General features: G+C 57.1%; 7 protein-coding genes across 7 annotated transcripts; 4 read left to right on the plus strand and 3 right to left on the minus strand.

Moving 5' to 3' along the window:
* Window positions 1-29: 29 nt before the first annotated feature.
* Window positions 30-1,339, minus strand: BDP55DRAFT_658026 (origin recognition complex, subunit 2). Its single transcript, XM_060574447.1, has 2 exons — window positions 349-1,339; window positions 30-286 (listed from the first exon to the last, which is right to left on the minus strand). Exons 1-2 carry the CDS (start codon window positions 924-926, stop codon window positions 172-174), a joined length of 693 nt encoding a protein of 230 aa, XP_060431603.1. The 5' UTR covers window positions 927-1,339; the 3' UTR covers window positions 30-171.
* Window positions 1,340-1,351: 12 nt separating this feature from the next.
* BDP55DRAFT_658028 (uncharacterized protein) lies at window positions 1,352-2,220 on the plus strand. Its single transcript, XM_060574448.1, has one exon. It carries the CDS (start codon window positions 1,636-1,638, stop codon window positions 1,921-1,923), a length of 288 nt encoding a protein of 95 aa, XP_060431604.1. The 5' UTR covers window positions 1,352-1,635; the 3' UTR covers window positions 1,924-2,220.
* A 198-nt stretch (window positions 2,221-2,418) lies between these two features.
* Window positions 2,419-3,463, plus strand: BDP55DRAFT_72109 (HAD superfamily phosphatase). The gene is made up of 3 exons (XM_060578500.1): window positions 2,419-2,693; window positions 2,747-3,085; window positions 3,137-3,463. Exons 1-3 carry the CDS (start codon window positions 2,472-2,474, stop codon window positions 3,218-3,220), a joined length of 645 nt encoding a protein of 214 aa, XP_060431605.1. The 5' UTR covers window positions 2,419-2,471; the 3' UTR covers window positions 3,221-3,463.
* Window positions 3,464-4,258: 795 nt separating this feature from the next.
* BDP55DRAFT_72099 (uncharacterized protein) lies at window positions 4,259-6,983 on the plus strand. Its single transcript, XM_060578497.1, has 2 exons — window positions 4,259-4,647; window positions 4,699-6,983. The coding sequence occupies exons 1-2, from the start codon at window positions 4,473-4,475 to the stop codon at window positions 6,726-6,728; spliced, it is 2,205 nt and encodes a 734-aa protein (XP_060431606.1). The 5' UTR covers window positions 4,259-4,472; the 3' UTR covers window positions 6,729-6,983.
* A 484-nt stretch (window positions 6,984-7,467) lies between these two features.
* BDP55DRAFT_658030 (CutC family protein) lies at window positions 7,468-8,666 on the plus strand. Its single transcript, XM_060574449.1, has one exon. The coding sequence runs from the start codon at window positions 7,711-7,713 to the stop codon at window positions 8,521-8,523; it is 813 nt and encodes a 270-aa protein (XP_060431607.1). The 5' UTR covers window positions 7,468-7,710; the 3' UTR covers window positions 8,524-8,666.
* A 1,146-nt stretch (window positions 8,667-9,812) lies between these two features.
* Window positions 9,813-12,077, minus strand: BDP55DRAFT_630045 (alkaline phosphatase H; the record flags this gene model as incomplete). Its single annotated transcript, XM_060572106.1, has 6 exons — window positions 9,813-10,347; window positions 10,399-11,072; window positions 11,121-11,199; window positions 11,248-11,438; window positions 11,480-11,502; window positions 11,552-12,077. The coding sequence occupies 6 exons, from the start codon at window positions 12,075-12,077 to the stop codon at window positions 9,813-9,815; spliced, it is 2,028 nt and encodes a 675-aa protein (XP_060431608.1).
* A 2,040-nt stretch (window positions 12,078-14,117) lies between these two features.
* Window positions 14,118-18,386, minus strand: BDP55DRAFT_548714 (ABC transporter; the record flags this gene model as incomplete). Its single annotated transcript, XM_060568868.1, has 9 exons — window positions 14,118-14,795; window positions 14,858-15,045; window positions 15,101-15,216; window positions 15,268-15,973; window positions 16,025-16,796; window positions 16,844-17,270; window positions 17,321-17,977; window positions 18,031-18,218; window positions 18,273-18,386. The coding sequence occupies 9 exons, from the start codon at window positions 18,384-18,386 to the stop codon at window positions 14,118-14,120; spliced, it is 3,846 nt and encodes a 1,281-aa protein (XP_060431609.1).
* Window positions 18,387-18,422: the final 36 nt, after the last annotated feature.

Genomic DNA, 18,422 nt, shown 5'->3' on the forward strand with positions numbered 1-18,422 from the left:
TTTTTTTACTAAATACTCCTAGAACATGGGGTATCATGATTATGAATGCAATGCCTTGGTTCTCATGCTTTTGTCTATTTGACTGAATCGATCGATGCGAATGTGGAACGCTAGCATGCTTTTCCCATCTTCCGAATGCTCTATGCGTACAATGATTCATGGGCCATAAACTTATGACATCAAGTCCTCGAGGATGGCCTCGAGCTCCTCCCGTCTGAACGGGATACTCAAGAGCTCCGTGCCGAGTGCGTCTTTCCTGCTCTCAATGATTTGATGGTCGTGGAACCTGTTCCTTTTCGTCAGTTTTTCTGGTTTCACATGTGCGCCAAAGAAAGGGGGGGGACATACTCCTTCAGCAGCGTCCGGAACGCCATCTCGGAACTGCAAATAAAATCCTCCACGGCCTTGTTATACACCATCCGATACTCGACACCCGGATTCTCCGCACTTGCCCCGTACTGTCCTCCACCACCACCGCCACTACCATCATCGTCCATGGCGGCCAACACCTCGATAACAAGCAACTCGAACAACTTCTTGGCGTTCTCGGGCAACGAGCGCAGCACAAAAACGACGCCTTCCCTCCCGTTGACGCGGCGGGCTTTCCGGCCGAGGAGCTCGTGGACCTCGTCTACGGGGTCGAGTTCGACGTCCTGCAGGGGTTGGAGGGTGGTTGCGTCGTGGAAAATAAAGTTGAAGGATGTGCGCTGGGCGGCGTCCCAGAGGAGGGGGAAGGAGGGCGTGTCTGCTGTTGCGACGAGGCGGATTGAGGGTAGGGAGGCGAGGCGGGAGAGGAGTTGTTGGGTTGTTTGTTTGCGGAGGGGGTTGGCGTCGATGGAGTGGAGGAGAATTGTGATTGGTTTGCGGTGGGAGGAGTGTGGTGGTGGTGACGATGAGGTGAGAGCGGAGGAGAGGGACTGCACCATGGCCGTTGTCTGGGCGGGTAGTTTGAGGGACGGGTCGAGGGCCGCGGCGACGGTGGAGTAGACTTCGCGGGCTGTGAGGGAGCGGACGTGGCCGTTCACCACCACGATGGGCGCGTCCGGGTCGGCGTCGTAGAGGTGTTGCGCGAGTTTGGAGAGGAGGTTGCGTTTGGAGCCCTGGCCGTAGAGGCAGAGGCTGAACCCTTGGGTGAGCTCGAAGCGCCATTGTTCAAAGGAGGATTCGTGGAGGGATTCGAGGTAGGCGAGGTCGTCTTCGTGAGGGTCTTTTTCGGTTTCTTTGCGGTCGCGGAGGAGGTCAAAGTACTCTTCGTGCGTGAGGAGGTCGAGGGAGGCGAGGGTGTTGTGGGACGTCTTTGCGCGGCCGGGCTTGTTGTGCTCAAAGTAGATTTCGTGGGGGGGCAGGTCGCGGGGCGGGGTCGGGGATTTGGGGGGCGGGACTTTGCGTGGGCGGCCGCGGCGGCGGGGGGTTGTTGCTGTTGGTGTTTCTGGGTCGGCGGGTTGTGATGTTGATGCGGATGCTGACGCTGATGCTGGTGCTGGTGCTGTAAATGGTTTTGCGGTTGACATTATCTTTGCTCTTGGTGTACTCTGTTCCTCGGCCTCCTCCTCATCGTCCTCCTCTTCGCTCGACTCGTAAATCTCGCGCGCCAGACCATCGGGCCCCTCCTCGTCGCTGTCCTCGTCGGCGACGATGCTCTGGATCAGAGCCCTGGCGCTCTTCCTCCGTGCGGAGCGGTCCGCGGCCTGTCGCCTTCGCGGGGTGATGGCGGCCTTGATGGGCGTCACCAGCGTGTTCACCTGGCGCAGCTTCGAGGGCGTGACGGCGCCGTTGGCTTGTGGAGTTGCTGGTTTCGGCGGGCGGCCTCTTTTCTTTCTTGGGGTATGTTCTTCGGGTTGGGGATCGGGGTCCCCTGCTTCTGCTGCCTCTTCATCTTCGTTGTCATCATCGGCGGCATCACTGTCAGAGGGCACTTCATAAGGGTCCGCTGCCTGGCGCCTCCGCTTCGAGGGGGTCCCGTTGACAGGCTCATCGTCGGCTCCATCATGTAGCTGCTGGCGGGAGCGTTTCTGGCTCAGTCTGCTACTCGGAGAATCGCCCACGTCTGGTTCTTGCGGTCTTTTCCTCGCCATGTTTGTGTTGCGCCTGTGGTGTATCTCAATTCTCGCGGGGGGTGGTTGTTCGATGGGGCGTTGGTGGTCAATATTTTGCGGCTTTCGACGGCACGGCAACCGGAGACGACGCGCTGGAGACGCGAAAATGTGCAGTCGGACAGGGAGGCGGCCAAGTGGGTCACCCTCCGTGTCTATGTAATTGAATTGCGCCGCCCCCGGTGTCAGTGACGTGGGGCCCGGGGGTTCGTGCTTATCTTATCGGAGCGACAGGGGTAGCTGTTGCGCATTCTGCAGGTGGCCCAAGCTCCCCGCATGTCCAAATCTCACCGGGTCCTTCCATCGTCCAACCATACAGAACTCCATTCACTTCCTTCCCCCAAACCCCATCCTCACCCCAAGGGCCCAATCACCAAGATGAATCTCAACCTCTCTGGCACGGTGAACGTGTTCAAACTTTTATTGAAGCCCACGCTGTGTCTGCCACAACATACGGTCGCGACGTTCAACGACCTGCCGATCCCGTTTGAAAAAGCCTTTGAGGGCCAGGATCGGATGTGCGACATCAGGGCCGTGGTGCTCGACAAGGACGACTGCTTCGCGGTTCCCCATACGAATGAGGTCCACAAACCTTACAAGGTATGTCACTTCGAGCTTGATCTCAAAATACAGACCACTGAAACATCATCAAGGAGCGCTTTGAGCAGCTCAAGGCCGCGTATCCCGGCCGCCGGCTGGTCATCGTCTCCAATACGGCGGGGGCGACGTCTTACGACAGCTCTCTCAAGCTGGCCAAGGAGCTGGAAGAAGCCACCGGCATCACCGTCCTGCCTCACAAGACAAAAAAGCCAGGCTGTGGCTCCGAGATTATGGAGTACTTCCAGAAGCACCCCGAAACGGGCGTCTCCCATCCGTCCCAGGTTGCAGTCGTCGGCGATCGCTTGACCACCGACATGATGCTCGCCAACATGATGGGCGGCTGGGGGTTCTGGATCAGGGAGGGTGTCGTTGCCCCCGAGAAGAAGAGCATTGTTTGTATTCGTCCTCCTTGAGCCTGGCAGCAGTTTCTAACTTGGTGATAGCTCTCGAGACTTGAATGGCGTTTGGCGGCAGCGCTGACTGCGAGGGGGTACAAGCCAGCAGAGCCTCAGAGTCCTTTCGAATAGGTGTGCAAAATGGATTTCTCTTGCAGCCGGTCTTCGACCTGGGTTCAAAGGGCTCGGTGCAGCGTTGTGCTGCTCGTCTCGGTCGAAGTTGATCTCCAAGTTCAAAGAGAGTTCAGCTTCAACTCTGCGCAGGCCCTTGGCAGACGACTTTGGTGTGCGCAAGGGTCCTGTAAGCAGTAGAGTAGCCTCGTTGTTACAATCTGCGGAGGGTAATCATCCGCTCAAGTTGCGACATGCCGGAGATAACCCAGCAGATGGTTCAGCAGATGGAGCTTCCTTTGACCCAAGGCATGGCCGTCTGCTGGGTTGTCTTTGGTATGACTGAGGACTGGCTGGGAGAAAGGCACTGCCCATACATGGCTTGCCCCCAAGGCTGTGAAGCATTCCCGCCTTGCTCAGGGTCACCCCCGATCATTCCCACTGCACATTTACTTCAATCCTACATCCATCCACGCCCAAGGCCTCGCTGCTGAATAGCCATATGGATGTTGGTGTGGACTAGAGACGATAATATTGCTTGCTTTCGTCTCATCGACCTCACCTCGCTCGAATTCGACCATGATACCGGCCCTCGAGTCCGTTGCTCCTTCCTGGCAGGTCATTCACTCGTCCAATCTTTCATCGCATCCGCTTTTCATCACATCACGATCCTTCACCACATCGCTATTCCGTCGCATCGCCTTTTCACCGCGCAGCCTTTCGACCGCATCACCTTTCAATCGCATCACTCTCAATCACATCAGCTTCCGTCGCATAACCCATCCATCGCATCGTCCTTCAGTCGCATGTCCTATTCGCCGCATCGCCCTTCGACCGCACCATGACTCAGTCGCATCTCCTATTCACCGCATCGCCGCCCTTGGGGTCACCTCGCCCATCACGGCCGCCTCAACCCCCCACAATATAAATAGCAACCTTCCACCCACTACTATACAGGAGTCCGGTCACTCCTACTTCGTCAGGGCTTCATCATTCCTTTCTATATTCGACGCGAGCGCGTTTACACCTTCGCTCTTACTTCTGGCTGCACATAATCTGTCCGAATTTTTACACCCACAGCATCACGCTTCCCCTCGACAGATCGCCAACATCTGCGATTCAGCAGTCGTTCCTTCCGGGGAAAACAACTACTTCTCATACACCAGACGAAGGATTCAATCTTGCAAAGAATTGCCCCAGGAGCTCTCCGAACCAGAGCACCTGCCTACCGTAACAATCCTGCCTACATACTTACCAAAGTCACCACGCCAAAATGCCTGGCAAAGCGTGGTCCAAAGAGGAAGAGCGCGTCTACTGGCGTTTCGTCATTCCCCAATCGGCGAAGCGTGTTGATGGCGGCCCGGCGGTGCCTTGGGACCAGTTGGCCGTGTACATGCAGAAGAGAATGGGTGCCAACGCCAAGCGGGAATACACTCATCTCAGTCTCCGTACGTTCAGCACATTCCTTCGATATAATTGCCGTGCTAACGATCAGACAGTGGAGCACTACTTCCAGAACTTCGATAAGGAGCGTTTCTCACCCCACGCGGCTCCATACGTACGCGAGGCGAAGAGGATCATGGCCAGTATCATGAAGAGCCAGTCGCAGAGTGACGCCTCTGTTCCCTCCCAGGATGCTCAGCTTCAGGACAGCTTCAACAAGCATACCGGCGAGACCACTGACGAGGATAACGGAACCATCTTATCTAATGAAACCAACGACGGCGACGCAGATTACATCGATGATGGCGATGAAGACGCCGAGGGTGAAGATGACCATGTTGATCCCGACGACGAAGTTCTCACCTTCATTCGGGACATGGCCCGGGAATCTCAGCGAAACCAAACTGCCGCTCGCTCTGTCAAGCGTGCTGCGGGTCAATCGTCTACTCTCCCGGCCCCTGTGGCTGACATGAGCTCTCATGGCAACTACGTCCCCGGCTTGGCGCCCCAGCACACCATCTCGCAGGAGCGTTCGACGCTACCCCCTCGCCCCCCTAGAGCTGTCACGCGGGTCCACGACTACCATGCTTTCCCGTACGAAAGCCCCAGACCCGCTCAGCATGGTCGAGAGCCGCCTCAGAAACGTGCTCGATTGGCGAACCCTTTCGAGACCAACGGCTACTATGACCAGGGCCTCAGAACTCAGGCTTATTACGGACAGCAGTCCAGCCGTCAGGCTTTCTACAATCAGGGTCCCAGAATGCAGAGCCAGTATGGACAGGATTCCGGCAGCCACGGCTACTACGATCAGAACTCTGGCAATCAGGCCCATTACAACCAGACGCGCGGCGACTACGGCCAGATCACCAACCCCCAGGGCTTCGAAGATGACCCCGACTCCGTATACTTCTGGGATCAGAGCGCCAAGGACCGTAGCTACTACGAACGGGGGCACGCCCGCCAGCGCCAGCAGTACATCGACCAGTGCCATGGTCTAAGTGACGACAACCAGGACTGCCGCGGTCAGAGCTCTAGCAGCCATAGTCACGACCAGAACCGCAGCGTCCAGGGCCCCTTCCAGAATCACGAACACCGTGTCTACGACCAGAACGAAGTCACCCGGGGCTACTACAACCAGAACCGCAACATTCAGAGCGCCGGCCAGAACCACGAGAACCGTGGCTACGATCAGAGCCGCAACCAGCATGACCTCGGCAACCAGGGATACCACGCGAACGCAGCGTACAATACTAGCCAGCACCTCCGTGCTCCCTCCGTGGGCTACAGCGGTCAACAGCCTGCCATGGGATCTCATCAGTACCACCAAGATCCTCAGTGCCAGTCTCCTCCCCAGTTGCAGCAGTCGGCCATGGGCTACTCTGAGTACCCTATCGGAAACCGACCCAGCGCCTCAGCGCGCCTTGATTCCCAGAATGCGATGGCTCGCTACTCAGATCGTCAAGTCCCGATGTCCCCTGGTCGCAGCTCAGTTCCGATGTCGCCCAACTACGACAGCTCCGCGCAGCACAGTGTTGCGCCGTCTCCTGGCGGCATTGGTCATCATTCGACCATTCCGGACTACATCCAGCGCCCCTCGACAGCTAGCTCTGGCTACCAACAGCCTTCTCGCCGTCCTTCCGTTCGTCAGCAGGCTAGTGAGGATCATCACCTCCAGGGAGCTCACAACAACAATCGCGAGGAGCCTAAGAATGAGCAGTTTCAGCATCCGTCTTCCACCTCTGGTCCTCTTCGTCAGCATCCCGGTGAGGATCATCACCGCCAGGAAGCCTACATGGATCGTCGCGAGGAGCCCGAGAACGAGCAGATCCAGCGCCCCCCTTCTTCTGTCCTTGTTCGTCAGGAACCTATCGAGTACGCCCATCATCAGAGCGGCTACATGAACCAGCGCGAACAGCGTGAGGGTGAGCGCTTCTCTGGTCGCTACGTCTCTCCCTACCCTCCTCGTCAGCATCCCGCCGAGCACAACAACGGTCAGGGTGGCGTCCCGAAGAATCGCTTTGTGCCCGAGTACGAGCCAGAGATGTTCCAGGCCTTTGAGGCCGAGTCTGCTCGACGCAAGGAGTGAGGTCTGAGGGTACTGCTCCTTGCCATGATATTGTAGATATTTTGGGCTGCAGGCATCGGGACATTGCGACTTTCACCAGGGCGACAATGGCATTCAGCTTGCTAGATCCGCCATCGACTAGCAATCTTTGCTGGTAGCACAGATGCGGTTACGAAGACCTCTATCACGGAAGCGGGAGGGAGTTATTGAGTTTTCACATCATCACTGAGCATCCTGGAAGCATTCGGAGAGAAGCTATCGAGCTTCCACATTGGTATTGGGCATTCTGGCTGGATTCAGGCCTTAGTTTAGGCGTTTAGATGAGGTTAATGGCACGGTTGCCGGAGAGATACCCATCATGGCTTTCACGAGTGCAGACAGTGGGAGACGGATAGACCCTAGTCGTCCAGGACCCCCACGAGATAGTTCCCCATAGCCCTTCATAGGAATTGAGTATCAGTCATCCATAGCTTGCCCGTCCTTCGATTGTGCCCCTTTGTCCACGTCTCAGGTTCAATAAGATATGCACGATGACTAAGCCAACCGACGGGGGGAAACTCGAACGACTTTTCCGAGTCCAGGTCTCCAAGACTCCATGTTCACCGGTGGGGTGCCTGACACGAACAGCAAGCAAGGAAGGGTGGCATGATCTCATATTAAAAGTGCCGTCCGAGCGAAGGGGGCAAGGCAAGGCGGATAAGGACGTACGTAGATGGGCGACAAGAGGCGAATAAACAAGAATTATCGTAGGGACTCGGAAGACTTTTAAAGCGCGGGCGTCTTGCAATTGACTTTTGGTTTTGTGTTGCACTTCATTCTTTCTCGTCTCTGAACTTCTGAAATCAAAACCAACGTTGAGGCAAACTTGCAGGGTTGTCGTTACTTTTTCCCGCTACCTTAAATCGATTGAACCTATCACATTAACGGATTATCCAATCGACTTTCAACTATCTCAACCCAAGCACTTGTCAGCTACAACACAACACCCCCACCAAACAACCAAATGACAGTCACTAAGCAACCAGCGCCACCCACAATGCCAATCCACCTCGAGATACCAGTCTTCTCCCCCTCCGCCGCGCTGCACGCCCAAGCCATCGGCGCGCAGCGCATCGAGCTCAACGCGCGCGGGAGCTACCCCGTCGGCGGCACGACGCCTGCGCTCGCGGACCTCGAGGGCGTGAATAACTGGCTCATGGTGCCTGTGCGGATCATGATCCGGCCGCGGGGGAAGCGTCTGGACGAAGATGTGGATTTTGTGTACAGCCAAGACGAGGTTGAGGGGATGGTGAGGGATGTGGAGAGGTTTCGGGGCGTGTTGAGGAGGGAGAGGGGGGATGGGTTTGTGTTTGGGGTTTTGGAGAGAAGGAAGAGTGAGGGAGTTGTGGTTGATGTGGAGAGGAATCAGAGGCTCGTTGAAGCCGCGGACGGGTTGGCGTGTTCTTTCCACCGGGCTTTTGACGAGGTTATCCGCGATGGGGAGGTTGTGACGATTGAGAGGGGGGTGAGGGATTTGGTGGGCTGCGGGTTTGAGGGGGTGTTGACGTCTGGCGGGCCGGGGAACGCGGCGGAGAATCGGGGGCCGCTTGGGGTTGTTGTGCGGGTGGCGGCGACGACGATCAAGGGGGGTCAAGGGAAGGGACTGGAGGTTATCATCGGCGGCGGGGTGAGGAAGGAGAATGTTGCGAGCTTGGTTGATGGGTTTGAGGGGGGTGGTGTTTGGGCGCATTCGAGTTGTTTCACGGGCAAGTGTGAGGAGGGGGAGGTTGATGATGAGGAGGCGATGGGGATTATGGAGAGACTTGCTGAGAGGTGATCTCTTTTTTTGTTTATCTTTCTTTCTGGATTTTTGGGTAGATTGTCCTAGGGATTAGTGTAGATAGCGCAGATGGGTCATTTGATATCACGTTGCAAACATCGAATCGGGCCAGTGAAGTTATCACGGGCTTTTGGTTGCCATGTCCGCTGTTGTGACTCGCCATGTGCATAGCAATGATAGCATCCACTCGAGTTGCAAATCACCCCCGCAGAGTCGGACCGCGCGGGAGATCGTCAACCCTGCTTACCACACGAACCACACTCTGTACTCCCCTCGCGAGAGATTCAAACGGGGCTCGTAATCTAAACAAGAAACGAACAATGCACGACATACCTACATCAGTTGACACCTGCGCGTCTGATCTTTCTGCCTTGCCTGCCTTGTCCGTCCGCCTCCCGGGATGTAACACTGCTGGTAGCAGAGGCCATCTATTGATTCCTTTTTCCCCGGTACCCTCGTCCTGGCCCATCTACCTTCTGAAAGGAAGAGCGAACAGATTGTCTGCCCGTGGACAATATGTACGCCAAAAAGGGTAAAGTTATCCCGGCCCATCGTGGGCTGACGGATGGGGAATAAACGGACCACGGAAAGTGGATCATCGTCAGTTCATCGGCCGATGATGGGCCATCGGCCGTGGAGGGGGCCCGAGCGAACGGGGCTGCGGTCACCCTCGTTGCAACCTCGCCGTGTAGTCTAGACTCGCAACATTGACTTGGAAAAGATGAAGTCGTTTGTGTACAAGTCCATTGATCGAGAAACATTACAGTTATGTTCGTTCTGCTACTCGGGAGGCATCATGCATAATCTCGTCGAGTTGGTGCTGTTGGGCAAAGATGCATAAGGTAAGCCACCTCACTTGAGTGGAATTTCGACGCAGCACGAGCCCTGCATCGTGGTGCTTGCGATGTACGAGAACGATCTGCCTTTTATTCATAAAGAAGGCCTTGAAGCGGATCTTGAAATGAGATTGTGGGAGACGTACACGGTGACGATAGTTGCGAGGGAGGGAGAGGAAGAGTTCACATCCGTCCATCTGGCTGGCCATGTCTAAAAACACCAGAGCAAATCGACCATCAGTTGAGACTCTTCGGACTGGCGATGGACATAGAGTGTGTTCTTAACCGAACATGGTATTAATTCTATACTTCATTACAGAGTTCATTACGTCGAGAGGCCTCTCCCACCTCTCCAAACATACCATCCAACACCCAAACATTCAACCGCCCCAACACCCGCTCGCCATGCTATGTCAAAGTCTCAAACCCCCCCTTTCAAATAACCCTTCCTTAAGCATGAAGAGCCCTAGCCTTCCGGGCACACCCAGCCCCAGGCGCCGTAGCATTCCTAGGCTGCGCGAGACCAAGACAATTCGCCATCTTGTAAAACACATCGATATTGCTATACGTCCCGCCAAACGTCTCCTGGCAAGGCCCCCTCGCCCACACAGCAACGTCCGTCAACGAGTGCACGCCCTGCGCCTCGTTGGTAGGCAGCGTACCATTCACGACGAAGCCATCCACGGCGTCCTTGGGGTTGGCGTAGTACTCCGTCGTGTTGGTCGCCGCCACGGCGGGCGTGCGCGCGCCGTCGGCGTGGAGCTTATAGTCCTCGCGGCGGTCCGGGTTGGCGCCGAAGCCGGCGGCGATGGCGTAGCGGGGGCTCCAGTTGAGCGGGAAGTTGGGCCCCGTGTTGTACGAGACGCCGGGCTGCTCGACGGTGTACTGCGACAGGCCTGAGTTTGCGTAGACGCCGACAGCCTTGCGCTTTGTGCGGTCGTCTTTTTGCTCGGCTAGGTACTTTGTGTCGGCGTTGCCAAAGACGCTGCTAATGTCAGTATACAAATGTAAGTTGATAGTACGGAGTACTACTCACTCAAAGCCGTGGCCGTGGTCGGACGACACGACGACGAGGGTCTCGTCAAGGATGCCGAGCTCCTCGAGCTTCTCCAGTGTAGCCTTGACGGTATCGTCGAGCTCGAGCAAATCGCCCAGAGCGCGGTCGTAGTCGAGGGCGTGCATCTGCTTATCGATGGACGCGGCCTCGGACATCAAGAAGAAGCCCCTCTCGCCGCCGCGGTTGTGCAGCGTCTCGACGGCCTTGAGCGTCATCTCCTTGAGCCCGGGCACGTCGGCGGCGGCGCTCTTGTTCCCCGTGGGGTCGTTACTCAGCTTAGCGAGGTTCTCGGTAAGAACATTACGGTCGAGCCAGACGGGGAGGTTGCCCTGCGTAAAGATGCCGAGGATACGCTCGTTGGGGTCGGCGGCCTCGAGCGATGTCTTGTTGAGGGCGACGCTGTAGCCCTTGTCTGCGAACGCGGCGTAGTAGTCTTTGCCCTGGTAGGAGCCCTTGCCCGGGTAGAACTGCTCGGCGCCGCCGCCGAGGTAGACGTCCGGGCCGGTCATCTTTGTCCAGGTGTAGTTTGTGATGCCGTTGAGGGCCTGGTCGATCAGGGGCCCGTACAGGGAGCGGGCGCGGGTGTGTGCCGTTAGGGCGATGGGGGTCGCGTCGGCGATGAAGGCCGTGGAGACGGCGCCCCAGGCAGAGCCCTGTGTTTGTTAGTACGATGTCTGAGGGGGCAGAGAGGTTTGACGTACCCAGATGCGGTGGATCAGCTCGACAATGGTCTCGACCTTGGGGTCGTCAAATGCGTCGGGGGAAGAGTCGACGTAGACACTGGCATGTGTCAGCGAGCACTTTGACAGTTCATCATCTTCCACTTACCCCATGGCGTTCACGGTGCTCTTGTGGCCAGAGTACAGCGCAGACGCCGAGTTGGCAGAGTCGGTGATGTAGCTGTCAATGGAATGGGTCATCTGGTGACCAATGACGGGGAACTTGTCGAGAGCCAGGCTGGTCTGGTACTTTCCATTGATGCTCTTGTGGCCTAGAAGACGGGCAGCAGTGACCTGTGACTGTCAGCGTGAATCCAAGAGATGTGAGTGTGCGTAAGTACCATGTTGGTGGTCATTCCGTCGCCTAAACCCAGAGTCAGCATGAACACAAACACAACCAGCGCAGAACATACCAATAAAGAAGATGACATTCTTGGCCTTCTTCTCCGTCGCCAGAGGTCGCACGACCCAGTTGGCGGTGGTCTTCTTGCCGTCGTAGTACGTGAGGGTGACGACGTAGTTGCCGGGCTCATACAGCGCGAGGCGGCGCCAAATCTTGGAAGCCACGTTGACGACGCTCTTCTGCTTCGCGTCCTCGGCAAAGAGGTCTTCGTACCACCCAAACGACCACTTTTCCAGCTTGGGCTCCTCGAGACCAAAGAACTCGGTCAAGCTCTTGGTGGCGCCGCCCTCTTTAGCGATAGTCGCCGTGAACGCCTCATCGGGGACGCCGTTGTTGAACGCCTCGGAGCCGTTGACGGGCGCGTGGACCTCGACGCGGAGGTCAAAGGTCTGGCCGGGGAGGAAGTCGGACTGGTCGGGCGGGAGGACGCAGCCGAGGTCCGGGCATGTCCCGAGGCGCTGGTAGGTCTGCGCCGAGGCGAGGGACGACAGCGAGGCCGCGGCCAGGACGGCGGCGAGGGGGTTGAGCTTGACCATGTTTGGATTTGCTCAAAGTGAATTGGCTGTGGAGGGAAGCCAAAAAGACACGATGAAGCGTGAGTTGAGAAGAAGGGCGCAACAAGCTTGACCGGGACGCTGGAGTGGAAGCTTTTCTGCAGCTCGGGAGCTTATATACCAATACGTTCAGCAAGGGGACGAAAAGTCATCCCATGTCTTTCAAGCGTCGAGAGGGCGTGATTCCCCCGCCAAAAGTTCCCTGTCCAATGCATGACAAAAACATTCTGTCGGTTCGCGGATCCTCGCATTCGCGGGTACCCAGACATCGTAGACAGCTCCGGGGGATGTGAGTGAGCTGCAGATTGCGCGGCGCATCATCCCAGCTTGCGCAGAACGTTAGTCCAATGTAATGGGTAGGATTCCGTCTGCACCGAGCACCGAGAGCATCATTGTTGATCTGCGATTGGCTCGGGCAGGGTCAGAAAGAACGGCTAGACCGACATCATGACGGCGTGCTGGGACTGACGGGCAAAGAGCTGAATGTAACTTCACGGCTCGTTGTGAGCGACAGAGGCACGTGTTCTACGCGAACTATGAAGGAAGGAGTCGGGGCCATCTCGGGCTTCCCAACGCCAAGACACTTGTTATTTGACGGGCGAAGCGGAGATGATGGCCAGGGAAAGGCAAGCAGGAAGAAGTTCCGAAGAGCGAAGCTGGATGTGTTCGGTCTGCAGATTGGGGATGAAGCCTGCGTAATGCGTGGGGTGGGTGAAGACTCGAAAAGGCAGAAGAGATGAACGGCGTGGTGTGGCGTTGGCTTGGCGCTGCAGGTCGAGAAGGGATCAAGAGCTTTCTAAGCTTCTGAGCTTCTGAACCTGATTGAGAGCCTCGTCGTGATTCGTCGGCTTTTTCTTGTTGTAGTCCCCCCGTACGAAGCCGTGTGGTGGTTGTGTTCCCGGGACGAGGCGAAAGTTGGCCGTGGCCGTTGGGTCCGACCCCGTGGGTGAATTGGCACTTCTGATTGGCTACTCGCTCCCGTGTAAGTCGGGGGACCAGGGTTGATGGCGGGGGGTCAAGTCTTGGTGGTGTCGATGATTTTGGTGCCTTGGAGGAACAAGCTTACCATCTCATTTTACAGACTTTTTGTTAATCGCAATCGCCGGAAGGGGTATCTGCCTTGATCCAAGATGATCCTTGAAGAAGGCTGACATGGACTCGTGGGTGTGTGCTGACGGAACGCGTCCTGTGTGCAAAGTTGTGCGTAAATGCCAAGAACGACGACGGCACAAGCTCCGATGGACCCAAACTTCGCCACTATATGAAGAAGCTTTCCTTGGCTCTTCAATGGAGCGTTCGCCTTTTGGGAAGCACGTTGTCAAATCTGCTTGGCCGAAATAGCTTTCGCGAAGAACTTTGAACGTCATAATTCGTCTCTCTTTGGCAACGAGACAATTGTTCGCCATGAGCAAGATCGAACCAAAGAAAGCATCCTTCGTTCCGAGAGTGACTACCCCGTCGAGGTTTCGTTATCGTCGCGAATCGGTGGTTCAGCCTCATTGATGGCTTAGGCCCTTGGATCCCTGGATATTCGTCCAAAGACGCAGCAGCTGAACGTGCCCAGTGGACTTTTCCCCCAGACCTAGAAGATCTGGCCGGGCTAGGCCGTGTCTTGAACCCAGCCAGGGGGGAAGAGATTTCAACTAGACCACGTGGTAGAGAGCCAGCAACTCCGAAGCTGAGGATGGAAGTGTTTGTGAGAGGACCGGACATGGGGTTCTGAGCTCGGTAGATGCATCGCGCATCATTCCAAGGAGAGCAGCTCGCAGGACAACGGTGCAATCGCCTATACAGTATAAGAGTGGTCTCTTTGAGTCTAAACATTATGGATCTAAAAGTCTCTAGGACAGTATCAACGACGGAGTTGCGCAGTTGCGTATCAGATAATTGTACAGTAGCCCCATTTCCCAAACGCCGTGCTCTCTAGGAGGAGTCAAGCGCTCAACTCCCAAGCCGAAGTCCAACAACTCAGAATGGACAAAGGTCTCCCATCCCTTCTTCAACCTCTTCAACCTTGCTCCCTCACTCGAGATTCTGCGCCTCGCACATCTGCTTATACATACCCCCCCTCGCAACAAGCTGCGCATGCGTACCCCTCTCCACGATCCTCCCACCATAAAACACACAAATCACATCCGCATCCTTAACAGTCGACAACCGATGCGCAACGGCAACCGTGATCCTCTCCCCATCCCTCGCCGCCTCCTCCAACGCGCGCTGCACAACCTTTTCCGATTCGGTATCCAGCGCGCTCGTCGCCTCGTCGAGCAACAAGATCTTGGGCTGGCGAATCAGCGCCCGTGCAATGGCGATGCGCTGCCTCTGTCCGCCGGACAACTGCATCCCGCTGCTGCCGCAGGGGGTCGCGAGACCTTCGGGTAGAGAGGAGACAAAGTCCCACGCGTTGGCGGCGCGGCAAGCTGCTTCAATTTGGGCGTCTGGGATGATTTCGTCCAGGGACTCTGCGTCGATTCCTAAAGAAATGTTTTCGCGGATGGAGCCTTGGAAGAGGGTTGGTTCCTGCTGGACGAGGGCGACGATGTGGCGGTAGAGGCGGGGGTTGAGATCTGACAGGGCTAGGTCGCCGTCGATGCGGATGGTGCCTGATGTTGGGTCGTAGAAGCGTTCGAGCATGGCGATCATTGTGGATTTGCCGCACCCTGAGGCGCCTACGAGGGCCACGAATTGGCCCTTTTTGATCTGGAGGTTTGTGTTAGATATGATGGTACTGAAAGATGATGGTGGAAAGGGGGTGGACTCACTTCGAGATCGACCGCGCGGAGGACGTGCGCTTCGGGTCGGAGGGGGTACGAGAAGCGGAGCTGCTGGAAGTCGACCGAGGCTCCGGCCTTTGGCGCGGCGTCGCGGTTCTCAGGCGTCTCCTGGATGGACGGCTGGAGGTCGTGCAGCCAGAAGAGGTAGTTTGCGGCGTTGATGCCCTTGGTCATGCCTAGCAAGAGTCAGAGATTGAGAGATAGATCACTAGCGGAGAGGAGTCGACTTACTGCTCGAGTACTGGAAGAGCTGCGAGGCAGCCTGTCCGGAGAAAAAGGTGCCCATAAAGGCCACAAAGAATTGGTACATTGTGATCTCGTTGAACGAGAGCAGCCGGCAGCCGTACCTAGTCGAACGTTAGCATCCGAGATGGAAAGGGGCAGCATCCGAAACTCACCAGAACCCGAGAGCCATGAAAAAGTACTCAATGGCCTGCGTCAGTCCAAAAGCAATGGTCATGACGAAAAGGGGGCCAGTCGAAGCCCTCACGGCGTTGTCGAGCTCATCAGTATACCTCTTCAACACCGACTCCTCTATAGCGAGAGACGAAACGGTCCGAATCGCCGTCACGGACTCGGACGCAATCGCCGCGCTGGCAGAGTACCGCTTCGACGTCTTGGTATCGAGCCGCGAGTCGAGCCGCACCTTGATGTACCCCGAGCTCACGAGCGGCGGCATACCCGCGAGCACGACGACGAGACCCAGCTTCCACGTCGTGGCGATGGCCAGGATGCCGCACGCAATGACGTTGAGAGACGAGATGAGGATGAGGCCAATGTTGAAGCCCATGAGCTCGAGGATGGCCTGCGGGTTCGACTCGAGGCGGCTCGCGAGCGCGCCCGTGTTGTTCTCGACGCGGTCGAAGAACTGCAGGTCCTGCCGGAGGAAGTCGTTGAGGGACTGCCGGCGGAGCTTGTGGTTGAGACCCTGGGCGATGACGTTTGTGGCCCAGCCCATGACAAAGTAGCAGCAGAGCACGCCAAGGGCGAGGACGAAGAACATGAGGGAGTAGAAGTTGCCTTTGGGGATCATTTCGGAGCCCGTCATTGTGAAGACGTCGACGAGGTTTGCAATGATGAGGGATTGGCCGGGGAACGCGCCGGCTAGAATTGGGTTAGCTAAATGGGCATGATGAAGAATGGAAGGGAACTCACCGGCGACTACCACGGCCACCAGAGTCGCGAGGTAAGCCCACTTCAGCTCAGGGGTCTCGCGCACCATGCGGATGACGACGCTGATGAGACCGATGGGCTTGTAGTGATCAAAGTTGTCGCGCTCCTTCTGCGCCTCCATGCGCGTCTGGTCCGTCGTCCGGTACCGGCTCATGGTTTTGGTGAGCTCGATATCCTCCTTTCCGGCTGCCGCCGCCGTGGTCACCACCTCATCCTCCTCTTCCTCAGTCTCCGTAATAGACCCTTCCTCGGCTACATTCAAGTTTTGCGCCCTCACGAGGCGCGTATACGCACCGCCCTGCGCCAGCAAACCCTCATGCGTCCCCTGCTCGACAATGGCGCCCTTGTTCATGACGACAATGTTATCCGCCTTGCGGATGGTGGCGAGCTTGTGGGCAATGACAATCGTCGTGCGGCCCTCGGCCGCCTTGTCTAGGGCCTGCTGCACGACGCCCTCGGCGTGCGGGTCCAGGGCGCTGGTGGCCTCGTCGAGGAGGAGCACTTTTGGTTCCGAGATGATGCTGCGTGCGATGGCGACGCGCTGCTTCTGGCCGCCCGACAAGAGACCGCCGCGCTCGCCAATCATTGTATCGTAGCCTTCAGGCAACTGGGAGACGAAGTCGTGAGCAAAGGCGACCTTGGCGGCGTCCTGGACGCGGCGGAGTTGCTCCTCACGGGAGGATTTCTCCCATGGGGTTCCGACGAGGCCGTTTGCAATGTTGTCAAAGACTGTTCCCTGGAAGAGAACGGGTTCCTGCAATTGTCAGATTTGGTTCAAAATGTAGATGCATCTCACCTCACCTGCTGCACGAGCCGGACATTCTTCCTGAGCCAGTTGAGGTTCAGCTCGTTGATCGGCTGGCCGTCGAGCTTTATAGTACCCGACTTGGGGTTATACCACCGCTCAATCAACCCAATGATTGTGCTCTTGCCGGAGCCGCTCGAGCCCACGAGCGCCGTCACCTTGCCCGCGGGCACATGGAGCGAGTAGTTGTCCAGCACCGTGACGCCGGGGCGCGTCGGGTACTCAAAGGACACGTTCTCGAGGTCGACGACGCCGACGGTCTCGGTGGGCTGGTGGCCCGACTTGTCAAAGGGGTCAATCTCGGAGACGCGGTCGATGAGCTTGAACAGCTGGGCGGCGGCGGAGGCGGCGCGGGTGAATTCGATGACGTAGGGCGCCAGCATGGTCAGGCTCGTTGCGCCGATGACCACGGACAGGAGGACTCTGAACAGGGGTTAGGTGATGAATTCTGAGAATGTTGTAACTGCACTCACGTAAAGATGTCTCCAGACTCGGTAATCTCGCCCCGATTCAGCATGTGGATGCCCTGCCAGAACGCCAGCGCAAAGCCGGCGTAGATGACAAAATACTCGAACGAAAAGAGCACGCCAAATAATGCCGACTTCTTGTTGCCGATGCGGTGGGCGTCCTCGAGGAACCTGTCAAACTTTTGCACCAGCCGCGACCGGATCTCAAAAGCGTGAACGGTCCGCGCGCTCGAGAGGATGCCCTCGGAAAAGGAACCCGCCTGGGCGTAGATGTCGAGAATCTTGGTCTCGAGCCCAGCCTCAATGGTGGAGACGACGCCCATGACGACCAGAATCAGGGGCGCGATGCAGCACACGATGAGCGTCAGCTTCCACTGCGTCACAAAGGCGATGATGAAGGCGGTAACGAAGACGGAGAGCCCCTGGAAGGTCAGGGCGAGCTTCTCCGCGATGCCGACCTGGATGAGGCGGCCGTTGGAGATGGCCTGGGTGGCGATGGAGCCGCCGGAGCCGACATCGTAAAAGGCGACTTCCTGGCGGAGGGCGGCGTGGAGGTAGGCGTGGCGGATGTTTCGAGTGATGCGGTAGGCGGAGAAGGTCGTCAGGGAGATGTAGCCGTAGGCGAGGACGAATCGCGCGACGCCGAGGTAGACAAAGTAGAGCCTGGGGGGTGTTTAGCTTGGTTTGGTCTGCGGAAGGCGAGAATGTAGACTTACGCGAGCTTTGAGACTTCATTACGAAAGTGTTGAGGGGTGGACTGGCCGGTGGTGAAGTCTTGGATGGTGGTGACGAAGCTGCCAAAGATCAAGTTTTGGAGGGCCACGCCTGCTCCGGCGCCAATGGCGCATACGATCGAGACGACTTGCAGGAACTTTTCAAAGGGTCCTCCGAAGGAGAAGATTCTCTGGGAGATGTTAGCATGCTCTGCCTACGCTGGAGCAAAGGTCGATGATGGTACCAAGTAGGCCTTGAATGCGCCGCCCTCTTCCTTGACAGCTTCGTTTGGTGGAGCAATGGCGGCGACGGTATCCTCAGCCGGAGAGTGCTCCTTCTTTTCGGCTTCGGCCCCCATGTTGGGCGGGTTGGTGACTGATGTCGATGAGAGCCG

The sequence above is a fragment of the Colletotrichum godetiae genome (assembly GCF_030913485.1).
Source record: "Colletotrichum godetiae strain CBS 193.32 chromosome Unknown BDP55scaffold_13, whole genome shotgun sequence".
In the NCBI taxonomy this organism is placed as follows: Eukaryota; Fungi; Ascomycota; class Sordariomycetes; order Glomerellales; family Glomerellaceae; genus Colletotrichum; species Colletotrichum godetiae.

Coding starts and splice junctions, on each gene's coding strand:
- BDP55DRAFT_658030 (XM_060574449.1), top strand. CDS start 7,711: ATGACAGTCACTAAGCAACCAGCGCCACCCACAATGCCAATCCACCTC.
- BDP55DRAFT_658028 (XM_060574448.1), top strand. CDS start 1,636: ATGCTCTGGATCAGAGCCCTGGCGCTCTTCCTCCGTGCGGAGCGGTCC.
- BDP55DRAFT_72109 (XM_060578500.1), top strand. CDS start 2,472: ATGAATCTCAACCTCTCTGGCACGGTGAACGTGTTCAAACTTTTATTG. Junction 2,694..2,746: donor AGGTCCACAAACCTTACAAG/GTATGTCACTTC, acceptor AACATCATCAAG/GAGCGCTTTGAGCAGCTCAA. Junction 3,086..3,136: donor CCCCCGAGAAGAAGAGCATT/GTTTGTATTCGT, acceptor ACTTGGTGATAG/CTCTCGAGACTTGAATGGCG.
- BDP55DRAFT_658026 (XM_060574447.1), bottom strand. CDS start 926: ATGGTGCAGTCCCTCTCCTCCGCTCTCACCTCATCGTCACCACCACCA. Junction 287..348: donor TTCCGGACGCTGCTGAAGGA/GTATGTCCCCCC, acceptor GAAAAGGAACAG/GTTCCACGACCATCAAATCA.
- BDP55DRAFT_72099 (XM_060578497.1), top strand. CDS start 4,473: ATGCCTGGCAAAGCGTGGTCCAAAGAGGAAGAGCGCGTCTACTGGCGT. Junction 4,648..4,698: donor ATACACTCATCTCAGTCTCC/GTACGTTCAGCA, acceptor ACGATCAGACAG/TGGAGCACTACTTCCAGAAC.